The sequence below is a fragment of the Vipera berus genome, assembly GCF_964194415.1.
Source record: "Vipera berus genome assembly, chromosome: 1".
Lineage (NCBI taxonomy): Eukaryota > Metazoa > Chordata > Lepidosauria > Squamata > Viperidae > Vipera > Vipera berus.
Window position 1 is genome coordinate 265191786 of NC_138202.1, and position 24711 is coordinate 265216496.

Genomic DNA, 24711 nt, shown 5'->3' on the forward strand with positions numbered 1-24711 from the left:
GATGCACACCAAAAACTTTGGTTCAGAGAATACAACAGAGAATTCCGAGAGGGAGAAATAATAAGAACTGGATATTATTTTCACACGGGTAACACACGACGAACACCGATCAGAAAGGCCTAGCACCGTCCACTCTCAATAAACATTCGAAGCGGCGTCACAATACACGGCCCAGCCTTTCCCCTGAGTTCGATCCCACTCGGCTGTTGCGTTGCATGATGGGAGTCGTAGTTTTCCGTAAGGTAAACGTGCGGGGAGAAGCATCGTGTCTGTTCCGCCGATTGAACGGCAATGACCGGTGGAGCTTTTCCTTTGACTCCTCCGTTTTTCCGTAGGTGCCTGGAGAAAGCGAGAGCCGGACCATGATACCGAAACTGCTGGGACTTTTTTCCCGGACTCTCCGCTCCGTTCGCTTCGCCGCAGGGGCAGCTGGGTCCTCTAGTCCCCGGATCCCCTGGGCGCCCCCAGAGGTGGGACGGGGATCTTTGTGCTCCGGCGCCGTTATGGCTGTACAGGGGTCCTCCCCTCTCCGGGCGGATTCCCAAAGGCTGGAAGCGGAGGAGGAGGAGGAGGAGGAAGCTGGACGAGGAATAGGAGAAAAAGTTCAGCCTCCCCCTGCAAGCAAGCAGTTGTCACAACAGATCGGTGAGGAGGAGATAATGAATGCTAGGAGCGGCCCCAAAGCCAAAAGAGAGGAGCGTCCAGCAGACCCACCCTTCTCTTCAACTTTTCCTTCCTTAACGTGGGAGGGGGGGGGTGCACTTCCATTTGCCTTTCAGTTTGGCAGTAGCAGATATGTAACCTCCCTTCCTCTAAAGCTTGTGCAATGCTTGTTCCGGCGCTTAGTTACGCTGGCCCGCAAGTTCTCAAGCCCAAAAAGGGAGCTCGGTCATCGTAAGGGTATCAGAATCCCTAGAGCAGGGGTCTTCAAACTTGGCCCTTTTATGACTTGTGGACTTCAACTCCCAGAATTCCTCAGCCAGCTTGCCTGGCTGAGGAATTCTGGGAGTTGAAGTCCACAAGTCATAAAAGGGCCAAGTTTGAAGATGCCTGCCCTAGAGAGACTACCCGGTGCGTGAATGAATAATCATGAGTGTTCCGCATATTCACGTGTTATGAATAATTATTCCACAAAAGGAAAACAAAAGGGCTGATAATCCTTTTAAAAGGAAACAAACCAATTGGGCTGAGTCCAGTTCAGTCAACTTCTGGATATTATACAGACACGTATATATATCCCTGTTGCTTTCTTGGCAAGAATACAAAGTGGCTTGCCATTGTCACCTTTGTAAAAATTTTCAGTCTAGCTTGCCATTCTGATATTTTTTGATGGCCTCCTTTCTAATTAGTGATGAAGTCTAATCCTGCTGCTGGTTTGTCATGTAACTGGCAGCTGGAGGTTACCGCTAGGACTGGCAATTATGACGGGCTTATTAAAGTGTAGCAAGTGAGCTTTTAAGTACAATAAAACATGCCAATATTTATTACATCATGCTTTTTAAGCAAACAGTTGGTAAGGGTAATAAAACCTCAATTTGCACAATTTTTCTGTGCTCCAGATTGGCCCAGAAAGTAAACAGCTGCCTTAGAAGTCATTGCATTTTGTTCTGTTAAGTCACCTTTTGGTTTTACATGTATTACTTCAGGTGGTTATTTTATTCTTTTTTTTAGTGGGCATAATCCATTAACTTATTTTCTTTCACCATATGTTTATCCTGTTAGAGACATTTGATTAAAACTTGGTGGTATGTGATAGACTTTATGGTACAATATGAAGTTGCATTTTCTATCCATCTTATTCCATTAATTCAAACTGTTTTAGTTTGCATTAAACTACAGGTGTTTTTTCTGTCCCTCCCCTTACATTTTCTCATAGAAACAGAATTACTGAGGGAAAGTAAAAGTTTCTATCTTTTAAATCCACCTAGAAAGCAAAGTGATATTAATATCTGGTCTACTTCAACAGCTGCCAGCAATTCAGACTTTGTAATAGACTTTTTAATACAGTTTGGGGGAAAGTATCAGTGAGGTGCATTCATATTTACCACCTAAGACAAGAGTTATTCAGGTACAGATAGTCCTCAAATTACAACCGGTTTAGCACTGGTTTGAAGTTACAACAGTATTGAAAATAAAGTACTTACAACTCTCATACCATCCTCATAGCCACATCAAAATTAAGGTGCTTAGCAACTGGCAAGTGTTTACGATGGTTGTAGCATCCCGGGGTCATGTGATCTCCATTTGTAATCTTTCCAGATGGCTTCTGACAACCAAAGTCAATGGGGAAAGCCAGATTCACTTAACAGCCATATGATACACTTAATAATCGCTTAACAACTATGGCAAAAAAGCTAAAATCAGACATGACTCAGTTAGCAACCACTTTGATTAACAACAGAAATTGTGGTCGTAAGTCAAAGACTACTAGTATTAAAATGTTGCCTCTTGTTAGTTACAGACAACCAAAATGGAGTACTTTTCTTTCACTGTGATTCAAAAAACAAAACAAAACACAAAACCCTTTACGATGCAAGATATGCTGAAATAAACCCTAGTTCCTAGTTAACAACTGGTACTCTCAAGGGCAGATATGATAGCACAATTAATGAGGAAATACCTATCTTGGGAGATGCAAGGGTTGAATGCAGGTATATTTCATGTTCCTCCTAATATTTGTGAATAGTAGTTGAATGTATTCATAGATCCAGTTTGTATAGCTTCAGCAAAGCTTATCTCAGGCATTCCAGAATTGCAAAATTTATAATAATTAAGGAACACATGCTTCTGTATGTAAAGAAAAACCTAGTTATAAAACCACATGTTGTCTATTCCTGAAAGTGTGTTCATATTTTAGAAATTGAATATTTACAACAGAATCTGGTTCAAATTGCTGTTTCTCAGTAATAAGGAACAGAGCAGCCTATGAATCTCTCTGAAGTAGATACTCCAGGTCAGGCTCGATTCCTGATGATATAATGAATAAATTTATATAATTTTATTGGTAGCAGTCCCAAATGTGGTTTGCCATAGCCATTTTCTAATGTGTTGTTTTGATTTCTCAATCTAGTCTACATCTCTTGTATTCCCTAGATGCCTTCCATTCAAGTAGCAACCACACCTCTGCTTCTCCATAATTAAAAATTCATCTTCAGTTTGAAAACAAGGAAAGAACAGTATATTCTGAGAAAGTACCTAATCCTAGGCTTACAGTACTCAATTAGAGATTATCATTATTTTATAATAATACAGTCATAAAGTTGAAAGGAATCATTGAGGCCATTAAATTCAACCTGGTACTTACAGCAGGACTCAAAGCTTTTCAGTCTCTGACAGTATCAGAAAATGAGAGCAAAAGCTTTCAATATTAGAGGTACAGATTGGGTTGCAAACTATAATTGGTCTTTTTTGTGAATTGGTTCTTTAATGAAAGTTAAGGGTAGTGAGCACAGCACAATACATTGTGGGCTGTTCCCTGACACCACTGGATGACATCGCCAGGGCTCATTGCCTTGGAAGAGTGAGGAAGATTCTCAGGGATGACTCATACCCTGGACGGTATCTCTTTAGTCTCCTACCATCCGGTAGGAGATATAGGAATATAGCCAGCCGTACCAACAGGCTGAAAAATAGCTTTTATCCGTGGGCTGTTAGGCTTTTAAATGGGACATAATCTTATGCAGAATTGACTTGGGAGGCCGGTGTGTGGTGTAGTTGGTTCACATAGTGTGGTGGGATGGAGGTTTTGTTGTCACTGTGTGTTGGGGGGAGAGAGCACGGGGGGAGGCTCAGCTAATCTCAATGTACACATGTACTTTGACAATAAAGGTTTATTATTATTATTTATTTAATGGCAGAAAGTGAAGAGGAACTGAAGAGTCTCTTGTTGCGAGTGAAGAAGGAGAGTGCAAAAGTTGGGTTGAAACTAAACATTAAGAAAACTAAGATCATGGCATCCGGCCCTCTTAATTCCTGGCAAATAGATGGGGAAGAAATGGAGGTAGTGACAGATTTTATTTTCCTGGGCTCCAAGATCACTGCAGATGGGGACTGTAGTCAAGAAATTAAAAGACGCTTGCTCCTAGGGAGGAAAGCCATGGCAAATCTAGACAGCACACTAAAAAGCAGAGACATCACCCTGTCAACAAAAGTGCGTATAGTCAAGGCTATGGTCTTCCCAGTTGCAATGTATGGCAGTGAAAGTTGGACCATAAGAAAGGCTGAGCGCCAAAGAATTGAGGCCTTTGAACTGTGGTGCTGGAGAAGACTCCTGCGAGTCCCTTGGACTGCAAGGCGATCAAACCGGTCAGTCCTAGAGGAGATCAACCCTGACTGCTCTTTAGAAGGCCAGATCCTGAAGCTAAAACTCAAATACTTTGGCCACCTAATGAGGAGGAAGGACTCACTGGAGAAGAGCCTAATGCTGGGAAAGATTGAGGGCAATAGAAGAAGGGGACGACAGAGAATGAGGTGGCTGGATGGAGTCACTGAAGCAGTAGGCGTGAGCTTAACTGGACTCCAGAAGATGGTAGAGGACAGGAAGGCCTGGAGGAACATTGTCCATAGGGTCGCGATGGGTCGGACACGACTTCGCAACTAACAACAACAACAACATTATTATTTATTATTATTATAGGACAATAAATGACAATAACCAACAGTTACCTGTTGAAGTAACTTACTATCTATTGTTGTTAACCAGCAGACTATCCACTCATGACTATGACTCACTTGTTTGTCTCATCCTTTTTTGATAATTTCCCATGAGAGAAAGAATATCTGCTTCACTTGATAATACGGCAAATCATTTTGTTCAGCAGTTCCTGCTTCGTCGTGTATTGATTGTTCATAGTACTTACGTTTATATAATGGCCAAACCACACATTTCTTTGTGTTGCGAATGGGGCAATTAAGCCATCAGGGAAATTCATCAAACCTTTTGTTTGTTTCATTAAATAATGTTTTCATAGAGGACCAAAACTCAGACTAATAAAAGATAGTTGCCATAATAGCCCTTTTACTTGTAATAATTTTGGAAATTTAAGATGGCAAAAACAAGATTTGATCAGCACCTAAAAGGAACTTCTGATCAGTTTCCCAATAAATTGCCACATGGTGCATGCATTTGTAAGCTTTTAGCTGTCATTCTAAAACAGAACAAATTAAATTCATGCCTCTTATTTTGGCCCAGGCAATTTTTCTTCTCCCCTTCCCTCCCCAGATAAAAAGCACATAGTGGTTTTAAAACCATTAACTGGTGGAAGACAGGGTTGCTCATCTAGGATGTCCATCTTAGCATTCATACAAGAGAAGTCTTCTCCCCCCCCCCCCAAATGGGTCACCATCTAACAGCTATTGCAGTTTTTGTACAGCCTCCAGGATCAGTTATCCTTGTTATCCTTTCCTTGTTTTTTGAACACTGAAGCCAATTAGCTCGTAATCAGGTGGCTTATCTCCCCTAGCGCTAGGGATGTGGTATCCAGGAAACACTATACAGGACACTAATAATCTGGATGAAATGTTTGGTTTTTTTCACACTCCATCTATCAAGCCACTGGTTTCTTTTTATGTCTTAAGAATAGAATGTGCTCTTCTGCTGCCGAATTGCCCCTGGGGTGAAGGTGGAATATCCAGCCTTGGCAATGAAATGTGCTTTTCTGCAGTCACGGGAGATTTTTTTACTTCACTCTAACATCTTGCATGAGGCCCCAGAGGCCGTGTGAGAGCAGGGGTCTTCTTGAGTGACCTCTAGAGCAGGGGTGTCAAACTGCTGGCCCACGGGCCGGATGCGTCACAGGGAAGCCACGCCCACCCCATTGCCGGCAATGGCAAAACAGTCCCGATATGTCACGTGACGTCGCAGGTTTGACATGTCTGCTCTAGAAGGTCTTAAGGCCTGGTGTCGTATCACCTGTTTGCCATTACCACACTAGTGTACAGCCTCAAGAAAAGAAAAGAAAAAACCAAACACACCAAATAATTTTAACCTCTCTTTTTTTTAAAGGCACAAGCATAACAGAACATTATAGTTCATGCTATAATCATAGTGGTATGGTATTCTGAAAAATACACAAAGGATATATGATACAGTTAAAAATATGGCTAATAAATTTAATGTAGAGATACAGAGCAAAACCTAAATATGTTAATTCTGATGTTATTGCTTTTCAGGATGGAATCCTGTGTTCATTTTTTTTGAAGCAAACTTTGGGGAACCCAGCAAGATTTCCGAGACTTCCAAACAAGTCTCTCTAAATCTGCTTGGATCTGCAACCTAAATCAAAATGGAAAACAATTCTCACATACATAATTATAATACAATAGTAGAGTTGCAGGAATAGAAAAAAAAGTTTGATGTTTATTTAAAAGTATGGGTCCACCCTTTTATATAAGTTAATAAGTAAACAAGAAATGAATGGTAACTAATAAAATCTAAATCTAAACAAATGATAACATTGTTTCCATTTAACAGTTCCAGCTATGAGGAGCCTTTGCATGTATCTTGGCTGAATCATTTTATCAGCGCAGAACTGAGTCACCAACCTTTCTTCACATTAATGAAACACTGCTAATAACTTATTTAGCCATATCCAGAGAAATATATTCCAATTTCAAAACTTAAAAATCAGAGCAAACTGCAGATTAGTATGATCGACTTGAATCAACTTTATCCCTGTTTTTCAAATGGGTATATACACACACACGCACAGGCACACACACACACTGTGTATGTGTGTGTGTGCATATCTCTTATTGTAATGTATTAATGCTTTAAAAATCAGTTAATCTTGCTGGAGAAACAAATGCTTTGAGAACCTCTGATGTTATGCTTGAAAAACTGCCTTATAATGAGCTTATAAGTCTAGAACAGAATTTTATTGTGATGGTTTAATCAACCATGAAATCTAAAACCAAATTCATTGTTTTAAATGTATTCCAGATGGAAAACAAACTGTGGAGTGCAAGAAAAAAGAACAAAAAAAGCAAAGGAAGAAATCATACAGCTCTAACAATTCAATTGATAATTTGATGGCGGAAATGCCATTTGGTGAAGCAGATATTGAACTTGAATTTAGCAGTAAGTTTAATAGAACTATGAAACTTTGTTAGATTGGATATTCACGTTGTTAAGCAAACAAGTACCATTTAGCCAGTGTTTTCCCCCTAACCTTTGCCATTTCAAATTCCAGGTCTTGTCAGGTCTCGCTTTCGAAATGACTAGAAATTTCCTTTTTCTGAAATATATTTGAATTCAAAATTATTCAGTATAAGAATTCTGTCTATGAAGTAAAAGCTTCCTGCTTTCTAATGCTTGCTGGTGCTAACCTTCTAGCGAAATGCCACAAAAGGGCAATTTCAATAATGAAAAATGCAGTTAAAACATTTAATAAAGAAAGGTGGGATTGCTTGATTATACATGTGAAGCAACTAACTAAAAGATTAAATGTGGCCAGGATGTATGAACACAGAACTAATTAAAACTTTAGGAGCAGAGCAGGAGGAAGCCTTAATAAGTAATCTCCAAAGGCCACCTGGAACCGAATGATGTTATAATTTGAGTTTTACGTTTCAAAACATACAGAAATGGTACACTCACACAAGCACTCTGAAAAAATGACATGCATTTAAGGTGCCATAGAAGATACTGGAATAGAAGAATTTTGAAGCAAGATTGTATGAGTGACTCATAAAAGAAAAAATGAACAAACAAGTGCACCTTCTGGAAAAAAAACTATTTCGTAATCACTGTGTTTATAACATAAAAACTTTTGAAACTTCAAAGTTTGAATTTTTACTTATGACAAACGTTTGTTTGGGGCAGGCAAGAGATTTTCCCATTAATGTATTAGAGATTGAACTGAAAAAAAAAATAGGATTAAGCAAACTGGTACCAGATATTTTGGGCTTTGGAGTGCTTAGTGCTCTCTTAGTTTGGTTGTTCATTTGCAGACATTTCATTACCTGGCTAGATCATATCATCAGTGCTAGGGATATGGAGTTTGCTTCCTACCATAGCTTGCCTGCCAGTGTTGGTGGGGGTGTGGTTTTCTCCTTGACAGTTTCTTCATTTAGGGTATTGGTTTTGGCTAGATTGCATGTCTTGAACACGGATGTGTACTTAAACACATCCTCTGCAGCAGTCAACACCCAGTTTAAGACCAGATGAGCAATCTAGTAGAAGGCAATAGCCTAATCAAAGAACTAGCAAAGAGAAAATCATATCCCCACATATGCTGGCAGGGCAAGCTCTTGTATACAAACAGGTAACAAATTCCATGTTCCCTAGTACTGATAGTTAGTGTCAACTTTTCAACAAACCTGGCTGAAGCCATCTTGCTCGTTTTCAGTTGTCACCAGAATAAGGGGAGGAATGGGGATTTTTATGCTAGTCTGAACAATTCTCTGACCCATGGGAACCAAGGTCATTCCTGTTCGTTAGATTGGGGTGCTGAGCCTTATGTTAGAAAGCCCGCCAAACTATTCTATTGGGAAATGTAGTCGATTGCATAGTTTCTGGAGAGGGAAGTTAACTTTGTAATGATGTAACTTTTTGGAGGGAACTTTAATCTTGGTTTTACTTTTGACCGTGCTGATACTTTGCAGCCAATAAACATGTTCTTAGAGGAAAACTCAATCTTCGGAGTTCTGCTTTAATTGGTCTCATCTATCGGAATCATGACAGTTACCTTATCGGGTAATGAAATATCTACAAGCAAACAGCAAGTTTGGAGAGCACCAAAGACCCCACAATTCAACTCTGAGCTACATATATTCTCTTTTGTTGGATTCTGGGCTTTAATTATCATTGGTTACTGCCAGTGCAGCCAATGGCAAGGAATTGCAGTTCAAAATATGTGGAAGCTCCAGGTTTTATTTCTTAATAAAATATTTGCAGTGGAGCCAGATTTGTACTAAGCAGTGTATTGTTGGTGTTTTTTTAACATTGAAAAAAGAGGGAAATGTGGGCTTTGTTTTTAGTTCTTCCTTTCTTTTACACTTCTTAGCATTACTTCCAAGGGTGGATGTCTGTGGAAATTCTCAGTCATCCAGGTCATGGGTGTCCCAAAGGTGCTTTTTCAAAAGGCAACTGGACTTTCTTTATTTTGCTTGAAGACATTTCGCTTCTCATCCAAGAAGCTTCTTCAGTTCTGAGCTTCAGTTCAGAAGTGAAGAAGCTTCTTGGATGAGAAGCGAAACATCTTCAAGCAAAACAAAAAAAGGCCAGTTGCCTTTTGAAAAAGCAACTTTGGGACTTCCAAGGACAGAGAAACATCTTGAAGAATATAGAGGTGTGGATTCTGACTAAGAAAGGATGAAACTTTAGCGTTCAGATTTGAAAATGAGGATAAAATAATGCCTGAATGGCATTTTGATGTAGTATTTATCAAATGTTATGCTTACAGTATAATAACTATTTTGCTTTCTACCCAGCCTCGAGCAAATCTAAACCATTTGTTAAAGAGAAGAGAAAGAGAATAGCTGGAAAGGGGAATGAAGAAGACAATACAATAAAGAAGAAAAAGAAGAACCAAGACAGACCCAATTATTTCATTTCTGTTCCAATTACAAATCCACAGGTGATCTTTTTTCCCCTTAAAATCTATTCTTTTAGTAGCCAAAATGACATAAAGTTAATAAATCACAGTTTAGTTCTAATCATAATAATCTGTTTCATATTGTTGGCACAGGAACTCCATTGATTTAAAATCATGCTATCTAGAAAAGGCTCACCTATTCTGATTGCAACAGTGACATCAAAGATAAATTTAATAAGAGGGTGGAAGAAGTGAGGAAAGCAACGGTAGATTGAAAACAGGAAGATTTTTGAGAAATAATTATCTGCCCAACTAGCATTTTTTCCCTCCAACATATCTGGGTTTGCATAATAACTAGGTTAAAATATGGCTGGTTAGTTTGTTCTTTTTATTTTATAGTTTGTTGTCTTGTATAAACCTAGGCAGTTAGGATGATTCTCACAATCATTGTAGAATACAACTAGCAGAGTACAGTTACAGCTACGAATACAGCTAGCAAAAAGGATCTATTGAGTTATTTCATCTTGTAGAAAATAGGATCCTGGTGTAAGAAGACTCCAGTCAGAAAGTATCTGGGATATTTCCTCTCTTAGCTGGACTTTTTCTTTCAACTCTCATGGTTGTATATTTTAATAACTAAGGTCATGTTGTTTGTATATACTCTATCCATAACCTTATCGTAAAGCATTTCTTGTTACTCTTACCAGGAAGGCATGATTTGAAGAAAGCTGGAAAGTCGGTGATAGATTTATGGATGTGTTTTTTTAGGTTCCCCCACTTTATCCCCACCTTGAAATAATTTGACCGCTGCTTTTCTTAACTGTTCACCAAAATGACAGTGTTTGTCTTACCCTGGATAATCTTGAAAAGCTAATTGGGGTCAGATCTTGGACATGAGCTCCCTGGATGCATTCAGGGCCACAACTTCGGTTGTAAATTTGAAATGACTTTCAGAAAAATATACTGGCAGATCACATCTACGTTGTGGTCAGGAAAGCATGGCAATGAAATTTGCCAGAGTTAAGCTCAGTTCAAAGGAATTGATTGTCCAGTAAAATGAATATGTTTGTTTGACCCAGTTCTTTATCTTATTATATGTTGTTCTTTGAATTTTGTTTCCCTTAAATTTGCACTCATTTGTTGTCATTTGGAGGCAATAGCCCTCAACTAATACTTCTTGGTAAGCACAGTTATATAGGCAGTCCTCGACTTAACAACCGTTTGTTTACTGACAGCTTGAAATTACAATAGTGCTGAAAAAAAGTGACTTAGGACCGTTTTTCACAATGACAACCGTTGCAGCATCCCCATGTTCATATGATCAAAATGTGGCTGTTTGGCAACTGGCATTGCACTGTCCTGGGGTCACGTGATCACCATTTGTAACCTTCCCAGTTGGCTTCTGACAAGCAAAGTCAATGGGAGAAGCCACATTCACTTAAGAACCACATGATTCACTTAACACCTTCAGTGATTGGCTTGACAATGTGGCAAAAAGATAATAAAATGAGGTGTAATTCACTTAACAATGGACATTTTGGGCTCAATTGTGGTTGTAAGTTAAGGACAACCTGTCGTTAGGCTTAACTCTACAAGTAATTCATACTGTTATTTTAGCTTGCAGGAAAGAGAATCTTATGCTGGGAATTAGGAGTCACATTAAATTGAAATTGCACTGAGTCTTGTTGCTGCTCCAGATATGAAATTGGAAGCTCTTTTTTTTATTAAAGGCAGTTATGTTCATACAGTAAATTGTGATTAATCTTAACTGATTTCTTTGACTTTAGCTTTCTTCAAACAAAACATAGCTGACTAAATGTTATATTTTCCTGCTGCTTTCAGATTAAAATGTAAACATCTTGTATAGTGTTTCTTAAGTTTTACTCGGAAGCTTACATGTAGCATATGAAAATGAATAGTTCAGACAGATAAAGCTGAACATAATCTTTAAAGAAAAACATTAAAGAAAATGTTGTAATAGTTTAAAGAAAATTTTTGAATTTTAAAAAGGATATTTATAAAAGAAAAAATATTCTATAAGGATATTTTGGAGGGAGGGATCTAAATTTAATACTGAAGTTCAAAGCCTGTACGTTAAGAAATTAAAGAAAAAGATGTATTAGAATGTTTTGATTTTAGAAATGTGTTTAAAGAAAACCTTAGCATTTCAAAAAGGGTGGAAAAAAAGGAAAAAAAGGAGTATTTTCCTCTGAAAGGTCAAAGAATCTGAAAGAATACAGTGAACCCTGTTAATAAAAATACCGTATTTTCCGGCGTATAAGACGACTGGGCGTATAAGACGACCCCCTACATTTCCTGTTAAATTATAGGGTTTGGGCTATACTCGCTGTATAAGACTACCCCTCTTCCAACGCACACCAAATAAAAATTAAAAAACATCACATTTGATTTTAATATGGTAATTTTAATTCAAATGCTTATGACATGCAGGTACTTAGTAGGAAAACTGTCACTTATAAACATAAGGCTGTTTGTCATCAAACATGTAAACATAAAACAGTGCAAGTGGATTAAACTATAATAATAATAATAATAATTAATAATAATAATAATAATAATAATAATAATAATAATAATAATAATAATAAGAAGAAGAAGAAGAAGAAGTAGTTGGAGGGGACCTTGGAGGTCATCTAGTCCAACCCCCTGCTAAGGCAGGAAACCCTATACCATTTCAGACAAATGGCTGTCCAGTCTCTTCTTAAAAACTTCCAGTGTTGGAGCATTCACCACTTCTGGAGGCAGGTTGTTCCACTGGTTAATTGTTCTAACTGTCAGGAAGTTTCTCCTTAGTTCTAGGTTGCTTCTCTCCTTCATTAGTTTCCATCCATTACTTCTTGTCCTGCTTTCAGGTGCTTTGGAGAATAGCTTGACTCCCTCTTCTTTGTGGCAACCCCTGATTCCAGCAACCATTCCCTATTTTCCTAATTCACTTTTTCACTTTTCCTAATTCACTCTAAAGCTTTCCCTGCGCAGAGCCTTAAGTAACACAAGCTGCCTGCAATTAGTGCAGGTTCGCATCCCACCAGGCTCAAGGTTGACTCAGCTTTCCATCCTTCCAAGGTAGGTAAAATGAGGACCCAGATTGTTGGGGGCAATAAGCTGACTTTGTAATAATGCTGCTTGGGGGTGGGTGGGTGAAAGCCCTAATAAACAGGCATATACACAGAATGAAGGCTATTGCTAAGCACATTGATTTGTGCTTTAAATTGTAAGCCACCCTGAGTCTTCGGAGAAGGGCAGGATATAAATGGGATTTTAAAAAAAAAGACCAAATGGGAGATCCGCTCCAGGTTTTCCAGCCAGCCCGCCCAGTTCCTGAGTCAAATGTGTCCTTAGAGCTAAGCCGCTGCTATGGCTGCTGCCTTCCCCACCTGCCTTTCAAGTTGGGATATACTACAGCTGCTCTTCAACTTTAGAAGAAAAGACGCCTAGACCCCAGCCTGTAAAAAATCACAGACTGCAGCTTCTTCTCCAATTGGTCCTGCTTTCCCCGCACAGACTAAATGGGAGATCCGCTCCAGGTTTTCCAGCCAGCCCTGTCCCTAAATTTTCAGCACCCGGGGTATAAGACGACCCCTGACTTTTGAGAAGATTTTCATGGGTTAAAAAGTAGTCTTATACGCCGGAAACTACGGTAGTGATAGTTCACAAAGATTATTAGATGCAAATAGAAATACACATTATTTCCACAGCAAGGAAGATAAAGCAGGAATGGTTATATTGACCATTTTATTTAAAGTGGAGAATATATTTAAGTACTTTTTCTACTTGAATATCACTTCTGGATTTTGTGCTTGCGATGAAAAAAATGAAATTTTGACTTTGGTTTTGTCGATTAGATAGATTTATAGAAATGGCTAGTTATATACTAATGTGTATAAGTAAAAGGTTGAGGCTGGAGTGTTTTTATCTTGTACTGTGCTAAAAGAATTGGAGGTCAACACCTTTTCTTTCTTTTTTTTTTCTTTTTTCCCTTTTCTCACTTTTTTGTCCCCTTTTTTCCTTCTCTTGATTTCTTATTTCTATTTTTCTTTGTATTTTATATATTAATAAAAATAAAAAATAAAAACTACAAAGAACATAATCTTACCAGTTTTTTTCTTTGTTTCTCTGCATAGCAAAGTAATATTGAAAAAACCTATTTCCTTATGTGTAATTATTGGATAGAAACACAAAGTAAAATAATATAATAGATTTAGCAACATAAGCCTCATTTTTCAAATCTCTTTTAATAAAGTAATTAGATTAATTTCCTATAGCAAGGTTTCTCATTGTCAATATCATTATTGAAAACTCACATTCAGATAATGCAAAACTATCCAAATAATGCTTTAAAATTTGAGTGCATGTTTATATTTAAGGTGCAATGCAAGATGCTTTAAAAACTCTTAAGTGGCATACAGCCTAGTTATTTGAGGTCTGCCTACTCCCATTGTTTTTGCTAGTCATTAAAAATCTGGCCGAATTGTCTTTCTCCTGGTCCTGTCAATTAAACAATGTCATCTAGCAGGACATATGAGGCAGGCATTCTCTACTGCAGCATCCTTCATCCCTGAGAGTCGGATACCCCCCCCCCTCCATCTTACCAGCCCTTAAAATAGCTTTAAAAGTATGGCTTTTTCCCCAGGCCATTGATTAGGGTGATGGGGGTGGGTTTCTTTTGCTGAACTTCCCAAAGTCACTGGAATTGGATGATATAGTCATTTTATATATAAATAAATAATTTTCTTGTCAATTGGCAAGAAAAAACGTTTTAAAAAAACGTTTCCTACTTGCTGTTTTTTAATTTTGTTTTACTAAATGCAGAAAACGTATATGTTTGATATAGTTCTGATAAATTTGTTGAGTTAGTCCAGAAATTCCTTGAAATGTCTTGAAATTTCTTGGAATGTAATTTTGAAAAAAAGCTATGAACATTAATTATGAATAAGTAAGCTTGGTCTTCATATTAAAAAATTCTTCCAATTTAACAAATGTGGGTAATATAATGAATAATTATTTGACTCTCTCTAAATATTATTTAGGCTGCAGTACATTAGAGATGCAAAAATTATGGCCATTTTGTATGGCTCTTAGAAATTGAGGTAGCCATCATGTCCAACCCCCTTATGCAGTATAAGGATATATTATGCAGTGCTACCAACAACAAATATTGTGGGTACAATTTAGTTCAGTCTGAAGAATTGAGGGGTTACATTATAAAGACTTATGTAAGTCCTAAATAGGTTTTAAAAACCCTCAGTGAATGAATATCAAGGCATCCTCCCCCTACATATTATAGCCCTCATTCTCTCCCATTATGTTAAATTTGTCCCAGGCCAACAACAAAAAAAATGTACGATCCTGCTCACTGAACAGGGAAGCACCTTATTCATATATTTTGTGAATGTCTAACCGATACTAATATCCCCCATCCCATTGCGACAGTTGATTTAACTCAGTGGAGTTACTTTATAATCCTGTAATTGTTTGCCAAACTCTGTACGAATTTAATGTCCCAGGCAGTGATGACTCAAGAACAAACAAACTATTTATGTTGATGTGGTATAAAATGGAGTTTAATTCCTATATATTAATATTTGAGGATGGGCTACATGTTCTCACTCCTATAACCTTCAAGCTAGCAATACCTACTGTTAAAATGAGGTTGATGTAACACAGATGTTTTGTGGTAATAGCTTCTTTTACTGCTTTGTTTTGGCATTTCCAATCAAATAGACTGGACATGCTATCACAATTCTCTTCAGAAAAAAAGCTAATACAGTCTGTCCTTTTTTCAATGATTGTATTCATTAATCAGTGTTACAATTGGATTTGCATGTTTTAATGGGAAATCTTATTTGTCGCCATGTCCTTTGCTTAAGATTAATATGAATGAAATGAAAAGTTTGTGAAAGCATATAATCAGGCACAAATGGTGTACAGTGACGTGCTTTTGCAAGGAGAAACCATAACAAGATGTGACAGCAGGGTGCCATTTTATCCACTAATTATTTATTCCCCACCAGCTTCAAATTTATCAAAGCAGATTTAAGACTCCAATCAGGGAGATGATTATATACTTGTCCAGTGGAACAATTTTGAAAAGAAATGCCATACACTGGACTGCTTTCCGGCATAAATCCCACTAAGATAGGGGTGTCAAACTGTCGGCCTGCGGGCTGGAGCGTCACGGAGAAACCGCGCCCATCCCATTGCCGGCAATGGGAAAAAGTTCCGATACGTCGCGCGACGTCACGTGACGTCGTGAGTTTGACATGTCTGCACTAAGACATAATGGATAACTTGCCTTTTGTTGGTTGTGTTCTTCTATGACCCTACTGACTATCATATTTGCTTACCTAAAACTAAAATGCTCATTTTTTTCTCCCTCTTTTCTTTTGCTGTTAATTGTAGTAATCTTTACAGTAATTTGGTTTTCTATATGCTTCTGTTTTATCTTAGATTATAGATGGCATTCAGACTCTTCAGAACACAATCATACAAAAAGATAATAGGCTCTCCAAAGCTATGATTCATTATGGCTCTTTCCATGTCACCCTTTTAGTGATGCATCTGTCGAATGAAGAAGCAATTAGCAAGTACGTGTTTCATTCTGAAATCAAATGTTTTAAAATCTGTTTTGTTTATGATAGAACTGGGAAAAGTATAACAATTGAATGAGAGTAGAAACAATTATTAATTATTTTAATATTAATTATGACATCAATTATGTACTGAGTAACCATTGATATATTATTAATATGAATTTCTGTAGTCCAGGAGGAGAATGATTAGTTACTTCTAGGTAACTAGAACTAACTCATACTTAGTAACTACATTATGTGAAGGATGGGCTCCATTGATATCTTACCACTGTACATTAGTACTGTACACATAAATAGTGACACTTAAACTTACCTGGTGAAAACCAAGAAGTGGACACATTTAAATACTGAGATGAGCTTGTGTTTGAGATTGCATGGTGGCAGTAAGAGCACTAAAATGTCACTTTTTCTCCACATTTACTACATTCATAAATTGCTGCCCAGCTATTCCATTTAGAGGAACCTGGATTCTTTTGAGGAAGGATGAGTGGGGCAGGCACACCAGATGAATTTGTGGGTGTCTTAGTAGATATTTACTCCAGGTTGAATGCTAGTTGGACAGAAACTATTCTGGTGAGCACGTCATCTTTTTAAATGTTAATCTGGATTTCTTTTGAGTTTGGAACCAGAAGGAGTGGTTAATGGTCCAAGTAACCTGAATTATGCCAGTTGTGGATTCAGTCCATGTCCTTCCCAGTGCTTTTGGATGGTTAAGTGAGATGTGAGCAAGTTATAAGCACCTTTCTGGGAAAGGATGCAATATTCCTTGCTTTTAAGAATTCAGTAATGTGCTTTTCTCTGAAGAGAGCCAACCCTTTTTAATACCGTTCACCCACTTTCTAACCTTGATTGAGAAGATGGTGCCAAATTAGCTTTGGCCTAAATGAAACAGATTATCCGGATTCTTCTGTCAGAATTTAGGCCTGATTATATGACAGAAATGGCATAGGTTGCTCTGGTTGATTATCTTTGTCTATTTCAAGCTAGATCTTAACTTTATACTGTAGTTAATGTTGATGGCACCACTAAAGTCCACTTACATACTTTTCATACACTGTTGCACTTGGCTGAGGGCCTATGAATTTTGACCAGAAAAAAGTAGTTAAACTGTTTTTGGGAACTTTGTGTTCAGCTCTGACTTGTTCACAAAGCAGCTAATGGCTTGAATTTAGTAAAAATAAATCATGTGGTAAATTGGAGGATATAATGAGTCTGTGGCTGAACTTCTCAACATAACTGTGCTAAAAGCCAAAACATTTCCATTTACTTGCTTCCAGTAATTTTAGCTGTGATCTTAAATCCTATAGTTAGCAGATGTTGCACCAAAATTTATTTTTAACACAGCTTTACGTTAATAATGAAAAAAGTGAAGAAGTTTCATTTCTGACATAAGCAGTCTCTCAAACATCATTTTTTATTTAATGATTTATTTAAAAAAATCAAGCACTGCTTATAAAGACTTGTTTTGCTGCATCCACTGCCTTTTCTTTTTTTTCTTTTCCCTCTTTCCCTTTTCCTGCAATTTCTTTGTCTTCTCATAATTCAATTTATGCTGTGCACTCATTATTTCTGAATGTTCTTTCAGTGCCAACTGGAAGTTCTGTATTCTCTAGCAGGAGTAGTGAAATATGCAAATGACCACTTAAAAATATTGAATATGGAGTTTCATCCCTCACTAATTAAAAAGGGGTCATATGGAAACAGGTCTACTCCTTCAGTCTGTGTCTCAGCATACCATCAATTACTGAAAACCAGTTCAGCATCTAAAATACAGCATTGCTTCTGGAGGTGTGAATCTGCCTGTGGTATGTCTTCAAACCTGGGTTTACGAGTTTATTGTTAAAATATCTCTCTGCCCTTACTGTGTAAAATTGGCAGTAGAATTCCTTTGTACATGCTGTGCTAAATATACCACGTAAAAGTGGTACATTTCCCAACACCTTTTGGCTTATCTTGGTCGAATATTCTTCTAGCCTTTTTTCCTCTGTCATCAAATAAAAAATTCTTCCATTTCTCAATCTGATAGCACCTCTTCTCTGTGCCCCGTATTTTTATTTTGATAGCCATACAATTTTATAAAATGATCACCATTTTATAAAAGTTTGGATGATGGCCCTAGTCTTCTTTGACACAATTTCAGATGTTTGTATAGCTGTTACTAATATAATTACCATATTTTTCCCAGCAGTCACTAAAAGGTTATCTAAATATCTTGCTATCATTTCATCCAGAGAGAATGTTGCAGTATCATCTGGCTAGATATGTTTTTTGTAATTGATTCATTCCAGGAAAAGTTTAGATGTCCAACCAGCTCATTTTCTGTCTTTCATTATCCTTATCTGAGAGGAACCTGTCTACTGCAAATGGTTGTTTCTTGTGGCCTCGACCTTGTGTTATCTTAACAGTAGCTTCTCCAATAAGTACATTATATACACTGGTACTTCAATTATAATAGGAGTTCAGAATGACAGCTTGCTTGTTTGTTAAGCCTAACATAATGCCATTTGAAATATTGACTTGAGTGCATTTACCTGGATTTGACTTTTTTCTTTTACCAAGTAGTTTGTAGATACAATGGTCATATTTTCTTGGGGAAAAAATGAAGGATGAAAAAAGAAAAAGGGAAAATCTGAAAAGGATTCATATGAATTTTTTTAAAAAAATGTTTATGTTTATAACTTGGGTTTACAAAGGAAAGCTTGATAGCAAAACCAAAAAGGTAAATAATTAAATAAATTCAAGGGATAACTTTCTGAAATAAAGGACTGTCCTTTATAATAAAGGATATATGGTCACTGCTGAAAGAAATACAGTGAAAAAAAATAAAATACTTCAAGAATCCATGTTATCTTTCAGAATCTTAAAAGTGCATTCCAAGTTCACATAGCGTGGACAAAAGATAATAGATGCTAGCCCAGTCTTGGGTCATCAGCATGATAAGTTTCTGTTGTAATGTGAGATCTAGTTAACTCCAAGCATCACAGTTCTCGGTGAGAAATAGGATTGATTTTTTTTTTCAATACAGCAGAACTAAAGCAAAAAAAGTGAGAATCATTCAAGCTTTACTTTTGTGGTTACTGTCAGAAAATGAATCAACTATTGCGTACTTTAGAGACCGTCAACAGAAGAGCTCTGAAACAATTAAGTTTGCAGGACAGCTAAGAACCATTTGCATTTATAGAGTAGAAAGTGATTAGGAAGAAAATTGGGTGGCTGAAGGCATAGATAATGTTTAAGAAAGTATAAAGAAAAGTATGTTCCTCTGTCAATATATAACTCTTTTTGGAGATATCAACACCAGGTGGTTATTAGTGTTTATGTGGCTTGATAATTATTTTTTTTACTTATTTAGAAATTATATATCTGGTGAGTGACTTTTGGAGCTTCCTACATTTGTGGTCCCTTCATGGATTACTGCCTTGTTGTGGTGAAGGGGCTTGTGTAATTCAGTGAAGCTATGAGCTATGCTGTGCAGGGCCACCCAAGATGGACAGGTTATAGCAGAGTTCTGACAAAACGTGATCCACTGGAGAAGGAAATGGCAACCCACTCCAGTATTTTTGCCATGAAAACCCCATGGACAGTACCAAAAGGCAAAACGATATGACGCTGGAAGATGAGCCCCTCAGGTCGGAAGGCGTCCAATATGCTACTGGGGAAGAGCAGAGGGCTAGTACTAGTAGCGCCAGAAAGAATGAAGCGACTGGGCCAAAGCCAAAAGGATGCTCAGCTGTGGATGTGTCTGGTGGTGAAAGGAAAGTCCGATGCTGTAAAGATTTTTTCTCCATAGGAACCTGGAATGTAAGATCCATGAATCAAGCCAAGCTAGACGTGGTCAAACAAGAGATGACAAGACTGAACATTGACATCTTAGGAATCAACGAATTAAAATGGACAGGAATGGGTGAATTTAATTCAGATGACCATCAGGTATACTACTGCGGGCAAGAATCCCTCAGAAGAAATGGAGTAGCCTTCATAGTCTATAAAAGAGTAGGAAAAGCAATACTGGGATACAATCCCCCAAATGACAGAATTATCTCAGTTCGAATCCAAGGCAAACCATTCAATATCACAGTAGTTCAAGTTTATGCCCCAACCACCAGTGCTGAAGAGGATGAAATTGACCGGTTCTATGAAGCCCTACAGCACCTTATAGAACTAACACCAAAAAATGATGTCCTTATCATCATGGGGGATTGGAATGTTAAAGTAGGAAGCCAAAACATAACCGGAATAACAGGCAACTTTGGCCTTGGAGTACAAAATGAAGCAGGGCACAGGCTGATAGAATTTTGTCAAGAGAATACGATGGTCATAGCAAACACTTTTCTAACAACCCAAGAGATGGCTCTACACATGGACATGACCAGACGGTCAACACAGAAATCAGATTGACTATATGCTCTGCAGCCAAAGATGGAGAAGCTCTATACAGTCCGTAAAAACAAGACCAGGAGCTGACTGTGGCTCAGACCATGAGCTTCTCGTTGCAAAGTTTAGGCTTAAACTGAAAAAAGTAGGGAAAAGCACTAGGCCACTCAGGTATGAATTAAATCATATCCCTGTTGAATATACAGTAGAGGTGACAAATAGATTTAAGGAATTAGATCTGATAGAGTGCCTGAAGAACTATGGACAGAGGATCGCAACATTGTACGAGAGGTAGCAACTAAAAACATACCAAAGAAAAAGAAATGTAAGAAAGCAAAATGGCTGTCTGAGGAAGCTTTGCAAATAGCTGAGGAAAGGAGGGAAGCGAAAGGCAAGGGAAAAAAAGAAAGATACACCCAGTTGAATGCAGAATTCCAGAAAATAGTTAGAAGAGATAAGAATGCCTTCTTAAATGAACAGTGCAAAGAAATAGAAGAAAACAATAGAATAGGGAGGACCAGATATCTCTTCAAGAAAATTGGAGAGATGAAGGAAATGTTTCATGCAAAAATGGGCATAATAAAGGACCAAAAAGGCAGGGACCTAACAGGCAGAAGAGATTAAGAAGAGGTGGCAAAATTACACAAAAGAACTATACAGGAATGAACTTAACGTCCCTGATAATCACAATGAGGTGGTCACTGACCTCGAGCCAGACATTCTAGAATGTGAAGTGAAGTGGGCCCTAGAAAAACTGAGCAACAACAAAGCTAGTGGAGGTGACAGTATTCCAGCTGAGCTATTCAAAATCTTAAAAGACGATGCATTGAAAGTGCTACACTCAATTTGCCAGCAAATTTGGAAAACTCAACAGTGGCCACAGGATTGGAAAAGATCAGTTTACATTCCAATTCCAAAGAAAGGCAGTGCCAAAGAATGTTCAAACTACCGCACCATTGCACTCATTTCACATGCTAGTAAAGTTATGCTTAAAATCCTACAAGCTAGACTCCAGCAGTATGTGGATCGAGAACTACCAGAAGTGCAGGCAGGATTTCCAAGAGGCAGAGGAACTAGAGATCAAATTGCCAACATACTCTGGATCATGGAGAAAGCTAGGGAGTTCCAGAAAAACATCTACTTCTGCTTCATTGACTATGCTAAAGCCTTTGATTGTGTAGATCACAACAAACTGTGGCAAGTTCTTAAAGAGATGGGTGTACCAGACCATCTTATTTGTCTTTTGAGAAACCTATATGCGGGCCAAGAAGCAACAGTGAGAACTGGACACGGAACCACTGATTGGTTCAAAATTGGGAAAGGAGTCCGGCAAGGCTGTATACTGTCGCCCTGCCTATTTAACTTATATGCAGAGCACATCATGAGAAAGGCAGGGTTAGATGAATCAAAAGTTGGAATTAAGATTGCCGGGAGAAATATCAACAACCTAAGATATGCAGATGATACCACTCTAACGGCAGAAAGTAAAGAAGAACTAAAGAGCCTCTTGTTGAGGGTGAAGAAGGAGAGTGCAAAAGTTGGGTTGAAACTTAACATTAAGAAAACCAAGATCATGGCATCCGGCCCTCTCAATTCCTGGCAAATAGATGGGGAAGAAATGGAGGTAGTGACAGATTTTATTTTCCTGGGCTCCAAGATCACTGCAGATGGGGACTGTAGCCAAGAAATTAAAAGATGCTTGCTCCTGGGGAGGAAAGTCATGACAAATCTAGACAGCACACTAAAAAGCAGAGACATCACCCTGTCAACAAAAGTGTGTATAGTCAAGGCTATGGTCTTCCCAGTTACAATGTATGGCAGTGAAAGTTGGACCATAAGAAAGGCTGAGCGCCAAAGAATTGAGGCCTTTGAACTGTGGTGCTGGAGAAGACTCCTGTGAGTCCCTTGGACTGCAGGGTGATCAAACCGGTCAGTCCTAGAGGAGATCAACCGTGACTGCTCTTTAGAAGGCCAGATCCTGAAGTTGAAACTCAAATACTTTGTCCACCTAATGAGAAGGAAGGACTCACTGGAGAAGAGCCTAATGCTGGGAAAGATTGAGGGCAATAGAAGAAGGGGACAACAGAGAATGAGGTGGCTGGATGGAGTCACTGAAGCAATAGGTGTGAGCCTAAATGGACTCCAGAAGATGGTAGAGGACAGGAAGGCCTGGAGGAACGTTGTCCATGGGGTCACAATGGGTCGGACACGACTTCGCAGCTAACAACAACACATTTGTGGTTGGGAGTGCTATATATAAGCCTTTCTTTGTTGGTTTCCTCGCCATGTAATTCTTACTGGCTCACACATGCAATCCAACCAGTTACTCTTGTGCAGACCCTGCTTATCAGAGAATAGAAAACCATTCTGATGTTGCTGGTTCCTGTACTTGTGATGGATTGAAATAAAGGGCTGCCTTTACTACAGAAACTAACCAATCCCTTCCTCTTTCCTTGACATGTAGGCAGTGAAAGGTCTTGAGTTTCTTTGCAGAATCTAATATTAGAAACAGTCGTCTGGAAAAAGAGTTGCTATATGTGAACTGAACCTCAAAACAGTCTATCAGTGCATTTATATTCCAACTTTTTCTAAAACCTCAGCAAAACTTCTAATTTCATGGAAATTTATCAAATCTCCCCACCCCCTTTTCTATCTCTCATAATAGCAACCTTTTAAAGTTGGGTTATGAGACCCATCCAGACTCCCTGGTCAAGGAGGGATTAAAATTGGGTCTTTGTAGTTCAAATCCAAGAGCTTATCCATTATCCAGGGTTACTGCTTGCAGATTTGTTTTCTTATTCTTTTTTCTTATGAAATCCACGAATTTACAACCGTGATTTTAAAGCTGTGTTCTAGGAAACCATGATTATTTTGCTACCCTTCTCAGTGAATTGTAGTGAGCATGTTTCTTTGAAAAACAGTTCCTAGCTGTTGATTCTTCCCTGTTCTGTAGTGGGTTGCCATGGGAGATTATTAAATTTATTTATAGGCACAGTTATACGTTGAAATAATGGGGCTTGAAAAGTGTGACACGTGTGATTTCTAGGACATGTCATAGGAGCCTCTACAGTTCACATCAGTATTGTAGAAAAGCCCTTCAGAGTTCCACAGTAGACAAAAAGGAGTAGAAAGGGAAAGCTAGAAAATGATTAATTTAAAGGAAATGATTGTCAGAACATATGTCTTATTTGTGTTGTGTTCCGTGTTACTATCCTGAGCCACAGCTAGGGCTTTAGTAGGCTGTCTTGGTAATTATTAAAGGAACTAATTGCATATCTTACCATTTCTTTGCTTAAGGCATACTGTGAGTCAAAATGCATTTTTACAGTACAGTGTATGAAAGGAAGGATGCTTGCTTGAAAGGTAGTTACTGCCACCTAGTGATAATTATGTGAATACAATGGCAACAATAACAACAACAAATATTTTTAAAGACCTTAATAGGCTTAATAAGGCTGAAATCTTAATGATGCCTATTGGCAGGAAATCCCATTAATTATTTCAAAGCTGTATTGTGTTTTAATCTTATCCTTTTCTCACCAGAATGACACTGAATTATAAAATGTCAAAAACCAGGGTGCTGACCCAAGGTTAACCATATCATTTTGTAATTTAGCAGGGCTCTGTATCCAACTCTCCCAAGTCGTAGTTTAATACTTTACTTCATCCTTAACACTGAAAGAACAAGATTTTTTTTTAAAAAAAGGAAGACAGATCAAGTTAAAAATTTTTTTTTCCTGTGGCAAAATATGTCATAGGAATATTGCGCTATGCAACTTGATCTGAAACCATGCTAGGGAAAAGGCATTGTCTCTACTGTGTGTGTTAGATAAAGTGGTATGCAAAAGTTGCCAGGACTGGCAATAAGGAAAGGCTGAAATATAATTGATGTCTTTCTTGCCTTCATTCAAACTGCAAGCCTACAAGAAAGCATTGTAGCTTGCCCTGGATTTATTTATATACTGCTAAAACTCTCGGGTCTATAAACTGCGCAAAACAGTGTATCGTAGGGCAAAAGCTTTTCAGCTAGGATTTCTCAAATGAGCTAACTATAAGAATGAGTCTAAAATCCAGGACCCAGGACTCCTGTGGAATTGAAATTTGGCAGATTTCATAAAACATGTTATGACATAAAAATGATCAGAAAGCATTTCATGTCAGAATACGAAATATCATAAAACAACTCCTGT

At 38.1% G+C, this 24711-nt stretch overlaps 1 protein-coding gene across 4 annotated transcripts in view; it reads left to right on the forward strand.

Moving 5' to 3' along the window:
• The first annotated feature begins 203 nt into the window (after positions 1–203).
• The window catches only part of AKAP7 (A-kinase anchoring protein 7), a 95894-nt gene continuing 71386 nt past the window's right edge, over positions 204–24711 (forward strand). For all 4 annotated transcript variants that reach the window (XM_081312879.1, XM_081312878.1, XM_081312877.1 and 1 more), the window contains exons 1-5: positions 204–242; positions 336–645; positions 6941–7078; positions 9433–9578; positions 16005–16141. In XM_081312879.1, the coding sequence (XP_081169005.1) occupies positions 216–242; positions 336–645; positions 6941–7078; positions 9433–9578; positions 16005–16141 (758 nt within the window). In that variant the 5' untranslated portion in view covers positions 204–215. The remainder of the gene's footprint in view (positions 243–335; positions 646–6940; positions 7079–9432; positions 9579–16004; positions 16142–24711) is intronic.